At 40.4% G+C, this 8,996-nt stretch overlaps 1 protein-coding gene across 1 annotated transcript; it reads right to left on the bottom strand.

Annotated features, from left to right (window-relative positions):
- Positions 1-529: 529 nt before the first annotated feature.
- On the bottom strand, positions 530-1,974 carry LOC131425696 (uncharacterized). The gene is made up of 2 exons (XM_058587774.1): positions 778-1,974; positions 530-706 (listed from the first exon to the last, which is right to left on the bottom strand). Exons 1-2 carry the CDS (start codon positions 1,957-1,959, stop codon positions 530-532), a joined length of 1,359 nt encoding a protein of 452 aa, XP_058443757.1. The 5' UTR covers positions 1,960-1,974.
- Between the last annotated feature and the right edge of the window lie 7,022 nt (positions 1,975-8,996).

Here is an 8,996-nt window from a genome sequence, read left to right as displayed (position 1 = left end):
TTCAAAGCTATCCGGTTTTCATGTTTTGTCTTAGAAATGCATCAAACGTGGAGATCTGATGTTATCCCGAAAAAAAATATTTAAGTCAACTCTCTGATACTTGGATTTTTTAGATTTTTTTTTCCAAAAAAAGGGGATCGTTTGATGCATTTCTAAGACATTTGGAATCAAAAAAAAAATTTCTTTAGTTTTGCGAGATTTTTCTACGCGGATTTCCGAAGAACTACTAAAATAGCACTACTTGTTCAGATTGAACTGTTATGCATTGTCGCTTTCGAAGACGAAACTTTTGGCTTTGGTGTAGTCTGTTTTATCGTTGAATACCGTTAGAGAAATAAACTTGGAAATATTCTTTTGTTTTGTATTTCTCAATACAAATGTTCTTGATTTTATGAACGAACTGAATTGTTACCAAATTAATAGTTAAATTCAACAAGACAGTAATTAATTTTTTTATTTTATTAAAACTTCATTCATGCAATTTATAACCAAAAATCTTACAAAATAATGCATCCAATGCCTTAGAAAATCAGCGGGAAGCAGCCGTCACGTACGCAATCTGGCAGTCCTCGTTCTGACGTCGGAGCTTCCGGAAAAATTGATCGTTAGTCTCCTCCACCACCTTCCGCAGCAAATTGCACCGTATGAAGTGCGCCTTCCGTAACTGCTTCAGCGAACCAAGGATCCACTCGATATCCTGTTGTTCCTATTTCGGAGAAATAAAAATCTCGATTAGAACTTTAACCTTCCAATCATCTAAAACTACACGAATCTTACCGTTTCCACATCCACCATTTCCAGGGCCTTGAGTCGAATCATGGTGCAGATCTGCTTGGCGAACGTGTTGTACAGTGTGCTGATCTTGTCCAGCCTTAGCACTTCCAACTGCTGGTTGAACGCTCCGAAGAATGACTTCAGCTTTTCGGCGTCACTGAAAAGGAACCTCATCCGAAACGGCGTATGATTCTTGATCGATATTGATCGCAACTGGGGAACCGTTTCCAGTGGAACCAGGGATCCCACGAAGGTCGTGAGCCGTTTCAAGTTCGGAAGCGACAGTTTCTCCACCGTATCTAACTTTTCGATGTGAATCATCAGTTGTAGCTCCTGCAGCTTTTGCAGATGGCCGATCTCGGCGAAAGCGTCTTCACCAATATCCTGACCGTGGATGATCAAGGTTTCCAGGTTCTTCGCATCTCGGAGGATGCTCTGGTAAACCGGATAAAATACATCCCCTGCATCCGTCAGCTTTAAATACTTCAACCGACCGAACAATTCGATGTTGGTCAGACTATCGCTTGACTCCTGAAACGAATACTCGGATCGGGCTGTCAGTGTCAAACTTTGAAGATTCGCAAACTTCATCGATCCAATCGACGCACTGAACTGTTCAATGTGTTCAAATGCCACCCGTAGAGTCTCGATCTGTTCACTGAATAGCCGAACCAAGGGACTGACGGACGAATTCGAATCTTCCAGTTCAATTTCACGCAAATTCGGAGCCACCAACTGAAAACTGGACACGTCTTCCTCCGACGTCTCTTTCAAGTATTGAAAACTGATTTTTCTTAAATTCGGCAGATGCAACTTGGTTTCACTGGCAAACAACTGTGCCAGCGAGTGCCGGAACTGCGTCAACCGCAGTTCTTCTAGCTGTCGCACAACACCACCGTCGAACAGGAACTCCCGCAGCGGTTTCAGAAAAACGTTCTTGTTCCGATTGGTGACCAGTGAATTGACGGTGAAGGCCCGGTACCGGCCCATCTCCTCCAGGCTGTCTCCGTCCCGGCACAGATTGTAGGCACACAGACAGAGCCGCCGCCGCCGGATGTACCGATCGCTGGACAAAATCTGGAACCACCGAACACAGGCACGCATCACAATGTGCTGCTGGACGTGACCGAAATGGTCGAACACCTGTTCGAGCAGTTCCGTCGGGAGTTCGTTGATGAGATCCATACCTCTACTGTGACGCACGTGTTCGATCGTTTGACGCGACTGTCGCTATGGTGACGATGCACCTGGCAGATATATTTGACAGAGAACGAGGTAGGCTTTGTTTACCCCGGGGAAATAAAATAATGGCTGCACTACCTACGATTGACAATGCGAACGCGTATAACTTACCTATGATGGTGACAGAATCTACCTACAATTTCACTGGTTGGTTGGAAGGAAAAAGGAAATTAAAACAAACATTACCTATTAAAGACATAACTGTGATTTTGAAGCAGAACGATATTCAAGCTATACCTAGCTTTTACTACTAAGTTTAAGCTGATATTTTGACATTTGAATGTCCGTCAATAATCGGTTCTTGTCAGGGCCGCTCATATTTTCACGAAATGTTAATTCTTTATTCGAGGGTGTTATTATGCAATCCAAAAACCAGGACTACTGTGGAATAAGTCAGTAAAAAGGCCGAAGAATGAGTTACGATCATAGTGTTTTATTTGTTGAATGCTATCTAATTTTATCTAAAGCTAATCAGAGCTAATGAAAGTCGTTTTCATTGACTTAAAATATACTAAAACGACGAAAAATAAATGTCACTGTCAGCTTTGAAAATTTCGAAAACGAAATCCATGTCCAGTAGGATGGCAATATTTTAGGGTCATCTCCAATTGCTCAAAAGTTTAAGCACCCCAAAAAAGTCCCTATGCTAAACCGGATATGGGTAAAAATTTCATGAAACGTCAAGATTTAGTTTAATTTTTTTTAAGAAAATCGACTTTCTGGGACTTGGAAAATTTTTGAGATTTCCAAAATGGACAAATAGTTTTTGATACGAAATGCCTTAGAATTGTCTGAAACGTCGAGATCTGGTATCATCCCGATTTTTTTTTAAATTAAACTCTGGTACTTAGAAATATTTTCAGATTCACAGAAATAAAACAAAAACATTTTAATTTTTCTCTTTTTTGAAAAAAATCGATTTTGGAACTTCGAAAAATTTCAAGATTTCCGAGATCGAAATTTTTTTTTTTTTCATTGAGGGGTTAACCTAAGTTTGTGCTTAGGTTAGGTGACGTGCCGAACGAAAAGCGTTATTTTCGGTTAACCTCTGAATGACCATACCTGAATCGGCCAGTATTAGCCGAAAATAACGTTTTTCGTTCGGCACGTCAGCAAAGACATGGCACTTCGATGCCAATTAAAAAGTGTTTTGCAAAAAGGATTAACTTCACGTCTGCTTAGCGGTTCAAGTTTGCACTATGCAGGCCAATTTGAACGTCTGAAACGTCGAGATCTAGTGTCTTCTCCAATTTTCTTTTTCGAAAAAAAAACTCGACTCTGGGACTTTTTGAAACGTTAAGATTTTGTGTTAACTAGAAAATATTTTTTTCAGATATCGACTAAGAGAAATTTGGAGATTTCTGAAACCGAAAAATATATTTCTATGCCAAATATCTTAGAATTACTAGATCTGGTTATTTTTTTTTTGGGTCGTCAAATGGTGAGATAACTAAGTCCTCACAAGTTCCTATCTCATGCCTCCCCGAGCGTCTATGATGACATTTGGTCAATAGAACGGCGTCGACTGGGTGCTATCGCCTTCTGCGTTAGTAGCAGAATGAGAGGGTGCGAAAAAGGCTTGTAGTTTGAAGCCCATCCTAAAGTGCAATATTTATCATAGTATATTGCAACATGTGGTTCTGTTGCTTGTTGCATTATTTGTTATATATTGAATTGAATTATATTACATTGTATTATATACTGTTGTTATTATTATTATCTAATCATTATTATTGTTATTGTTATCAATATTATTATTATTATTATTATTATTATTATTATATAAAATGAAATATTATATTTCCTGCAGTACTGCGACGAAAGAAGAGCATAACTTACACTGCGACATCAACTGTTATACATTGTATCATAGCATATTATTTCATATATTATCTTCTGTTATGTTATATTATGTTGAATGGTATTATACTGCAGAGCATTGTATCATATTATATTGTATTATATTATATTATATTATATTATATTATATTATATTATATTATATTATATTATATTATATTATATTATATTATATTATATTATAAGTATATGTATATGTATTGTGTTATATTGTATTATGTTATAGTCTATTGTTAGAATATATTGTGTAATGGTATATTATATTGTGTTATATTATATTATACTGTGTTATATTATTTTATATTATGTTATATCACAGAGGACAGATATCCAACAGACAGTCAAACGTGCAAAGCCGTGTGCAACGGTGATTTTTAACGGATTTTCATTTGTATGCTTTATACAGCTTTTTAAAGAAGCTTGGATGTCTGTTTTCTGTAGTTATATTGTATTATATTGTAGTATACTGTATTGCATTATATTATGTTATATTAAATTATATTTTGTTATATTATGTTATTTTATATTATATTATATTATATTATATTATATTATATTATATTATATTATATTATATTATATTATATTATATTATATTATATTATATTATATTATATTATTTTATATTATATTATATTATATTATATTATATTATATTGTATTATGATCAAGTATATCGACAAGGGGGAGGAGCAGGGAGTGCATCAGGGTATCTTACAAGTGAATGACTGGATGATGGAGTGGATTACCAACCTGAGTCACGCGGGGTAAGCTTTCCCGAGACTTTTTCAGGTAGTTACGATTCTTGGGGCCTTGCTCGAAGCGTTGTGACGATTGAATCGGTCAAATGGGCAACTGAGAGTTTTGCTTCGTACAAGTCTCCTGGAAAGGATGGAGTTTTCCCAGTGTTACTGCAGAAAGGGTATGAACATTTCAAACATGTTTTGAAGAAAATACTTACTTTTAGACTTGCGACAGGATATATTCCAAGAGTCTGGCAGGAAATAACTGTCAAATTTATTCCCAAAGGCGGTCGCGACACTTACGAGGAAGCGAAGAGTTTCAGGCCTATCAGTCTAAGCTCATTTCTTCTTAAAACAGTGGAACGCATAGTAGATCACTATATCAGGAATGTTTGTTTGGGCGTGCATCCGCTACATGGAATGCAACATGCTTACCAGCGTGGAAAGTCCACTACAACCCTGTTACATGATGTTGTGTACAACATTGAAAAAGCTTTCTCACAAAAGCAATCTTGCTTGGGAGTTTTCCTAGATATTGAAGGTGCCTTTGATAACGTGTCTTTCAATTCAATTCTGGAAGCAGCCCGTGGTCATGGCATACCTTCAAGTATCACAAATTGGATACACGCAATGCTTAGCAATCGACTTCTTTGTTCATCGCTTCGGCAAGCAGAGATTAAAAAGCTGAGTGTCTGTGGGTGTCCTCAAGGTGGTGTACTATCCCCACTTTTATGGAACCTAGTCGCTGATGGTTTGTTAAGGAAACTTAATAACCTTGGATTTCCGACTTATGGTTTTGCCGACGATTATCATATATTGATGACCGGTATAAGCATTAACACTCTCTTTGATTTAATGCAACAAGCCCTGCGATCTGTTGAACAATGGTGTTGTCAGGTTGGATTATCTGTAAATCCGGGCAAAACATCAATGGTGCTTTTCACTCATCGTAGGATAATCACAGGAGCTCGTCCGTTGCAGTTCTTTGGTTCAGAGGTCACTGTGGTCGAACAAGTTAAATACGTCGGGGTTATTCTTGACTCAAAACTGAATTGGTCTGCTCACATTGACTTCAGAATTAAAAGAGCTTGCATGGCTTTCAGCCAATGTAGACGAGCTTTTGGAAAATCATGGGGACTCAAACCCAGATATATTCATTGGATCTACACAACTATTGTTAGACCAATTTTAGCATATGGATGTCTTGTATGGTGGCAGAAAGAAGAAGTCGCGACAGTTCAGTCAAAGCTAAATCATCTCCAAAGGATGGTCCTAATGGCGATGACAGGAGCATTCACGACAACTCCTACTGCTGCTCTAGAGGCGCTACTGTGCATTAAACCACTTCATGTGTTCCTAAAACAAGAAGCATTATTTTGTGCATACCGTCTTAAGGTTACAGGGCTTTGGAACAGTAACTGATTAGATTATGCTACTAGCCACACTCGCTTGTGGTATCAAATGGTTACGTGGGATGAGCATTTACTCGCTCCTAGTGACCTAACTCTCACATGCAGTTTTCCTTTCAAAACATTCAATGTGAGCTATCCTCCTTGTGAGGAATGGTTGTTTGGTTGTCTGGAATGACAACTTGGTGAACACATAGTTTTTTTATACGGACGGTTCTCTGTTGAATGGTCGTGCTGGTGCTGGTGTCTACTGTCGTGAAATGAGGCTGGAGCAGTCTCATTCACTTGGTAGATACTGTACTGTGTTCCAAGCGGAAATCTACGCGATTCTGTGTGGAGTACAATCGGCACTTCGGCAGAGGATCTGTGGTAATCGAATTTATTTTTGTTCCGACAGTCAGGCAGCCTTAAAAGCACTCAGTTCGAATGAGCTCTGACTGGATATTGCAAACTCAATTATCACATGGCTACTATTCAACGTGCTGAGTATTATTCGTGTGATTTGTGTGAATGCGATTACGGTACTTCATATCATCTGATATGTAACTGTCCCGCTTTGACGCAGCTACGTATCCGGGTTTTTGGTTCTCCATACATGGTTGAGTCTGTGTATGCGGAGCTAAAATTGAAGGATATTCTCTCGTTTCTCACCCAATGTGGTAAGGAGCTATAATCAGAAGGGTTCATCGTTCTTCCTGGAGTGAATGAATCCCTTCTGTATGCACCTTAAATAGGGTTTAGCAGATTGTTTGGGATCCTTTAGGGGGTACCGAATTTACTTCTGATCGTACATACTGCGAATCGTTCTGCATTCTTCCGGGAGTGCAGAATGGTGTCGCTTTTGAAAGATCTCTAAATCCTCTCGGGGGTTGAAGGTTTTATTAACAGCAGACTGTTCGGGACCTCGTAGAGGTTCAGAATTTACTTCTGCTTCCACTAAATGTGATCCTCAGCAGATTGTTCAGCATCCCTTAGGGGTGCAGAATTTACTTCTGCTTTTATGTGTTTTTGTGTCAATTTTTCCCATCCTCCTAGTCCAACCCTTACCATTTCCTTTCAATCCTTCCCTCTTATATATCAAGAAAATGATGCTAAAAACAAATTGATGGCAAGGCACAAATCTCCAAATATCAAGGGGAACGTGCCATTTGAGCCAATTTGTTCTGATTCCTGAACTTCTATCTATTTCTTTTGATCCTACCGGTCTACCGGTAGCACCAACCATCCACTGAATAATTTAAGTTCAATTTATTCATCCGTGAAGATGAAAGGCCGTTTTTCATCGCATACGGCTTGTTTGTCGAAAAACTTTTCCCAGTCCGTCATTCCTAGTCTAGGCCGCGCTCTCTAGAGAACCGGCCCAGCAGAAAGATCAACAAGTAGAAGTTTTTCAGCAGCAGGGTTTGGTTGCAATTAGCGTGCGACGAGCCGGTGCTAATGGGTTCAAAGTGAAAACTTCCCGCTTTGCGTTCGCAGGCTTACCAAAACGCGTCCATTCGAGCGCATCCTCCCGCACCCCCCGGCAGAACTTAGACTTTGGCGTTCCGCGAAACGGTTAGAGCAATCGAGGCCAAAAGTGATAAACCATATTCCATCGAGCAGATGCCAGCGCCTTCTAACCATTCTAACCAAGCAAGCAAGCGTCGAGAGGCGCCACGCCATGCCACTCGGTTGTCATGGAACGGACCGCAAAATGGGATCATTTTCGAAAACAAGCGGTGTGTGTTTGTGTGTGTGTTTATTTTCGCGAAAAAGGGCTCTGCCTCCTGCCGCCGCCTACTGCGGTTTTGGATTGTTGCTGCAACTAAAGCATAATGCATAATAATTATCGCGAGCGGCGCATTTTTGAGAGGACAGCGTTTTTTTTTGAAAGTGGACGACGAAAAACGGAATGCCAAGACACGAACTGCACAGGCGAAGGTGCCGGGCTTTTTTCAAGAAAGGATGCCGACGGGGTCCTGGTCAATCGGTTGGGGGGAACCCCTTTTTTAAGCGGAACGCTGCTCTGCGTTGAGATATTAATTATAAGCAATTTATTTTCGGGGTCGTTATTTTCTGCACTGCAGCAGAATGAGGTTAGGAGGCTTCAGAGGAAGAGGCATGCTTTTATCGGACGCGCGTTGCATGTAAGCATTATTACGGTTCGCGTCGGTCGCGCGAATGACAAGGTGCTGAACTGGTTGCAAAAGATTGACAGCCGGCAGGTGATTCTGCGATATGAATTAATTTCGTCGTTGTTTGCAACGAAAATTCGAATGTCATTTCAGCTTGCTACGCTTGCTTTCGCGCAACATCCAATTACAAGAACCGAACGAAACGGTGCTAACGGGCTCGTGGAGGTCAACGGTCCGATCGGAAGGTAGCAATTCGTGGCTGACGGCCAACAGCAACGTTGAAGTTTTGTTCTGCTTTAGAACTTACAGGGAGAACTCGATTACAATTCATCTTCGTTACGTTGAACATATAATCACCAACGAAAATATCGCCACAGGTAGCCGCTGCTGCCGGGCCCAATGGTCAGTCAATCATTTCTCGGATTCCGCGTGCTGGTGGAGAAAGAACCCAACGCAGCAATTTAGAATCAACCACCTCATCATCATCATCATCTGGCTTTTCGCTCTCGGAAACATAAACATTCCGAAAGGTCGGGTTTTGGTGCGTGCCTGCTGCGTTCGGTTCCTTCGTGATGAAATTGCTTGGGCTTTGGCAGCTTCCTGTCCGCAGGGGCTCAGTCTCGAATCGAGTCTCAAAGTATTACCCGCACTGTCGATCGGGATGGGATCGTGATCGGCGATAGACAGCCATTAAGCGATGCGTGTGGTGTCCGTTGGGTCATAATTCTGAATCGGTTTACAACATAGCGAGTGCCAATCCTTTTCGGGGTTTGGATTCGACGACTCTGACCTCGAAGATGTCGTAAAAAATCCCGTTTCCAACATTTCATTTTAGTTCGTATCTTAATTTACTA

Source organism: Malaya genurostris, chromosome 1 (genome assembly GCF_030247185.1).
Source record: "Malaya genurostris strain Urasoe2022 chromosome 1, Malgen_1.1, whole genome shotgun sequence".
Lineage (NCBI taxonomy): Eukaryota > Metazoa > Arthropoda > Insecta > Diptera > Culicidae > Malaya > Malaya genurostris.
Note: the sequence above shows the minus strand (reverse complement) of the source record. Positions and strands in the feature narration are given on the sequence as shown.

What these genes read in the sequence shown, in the direction of transcription:
- LOC131425696 (XM_058587774.1), bottom strand. Translation starts at nt 1,959, where the DNA reads ATGGATCTCATCAACGAACTCCCGACGGAACTGCTCGAACAGGTGTTC. An exon ending in AAATGGTGGATGTGGAAACG is followed by an intron (nt 707 to 777) that starts GTAAGATTCGTG and finishes TCTCCGAAATAG; the next exon opens with GAACAACAGGATATCGAGTG.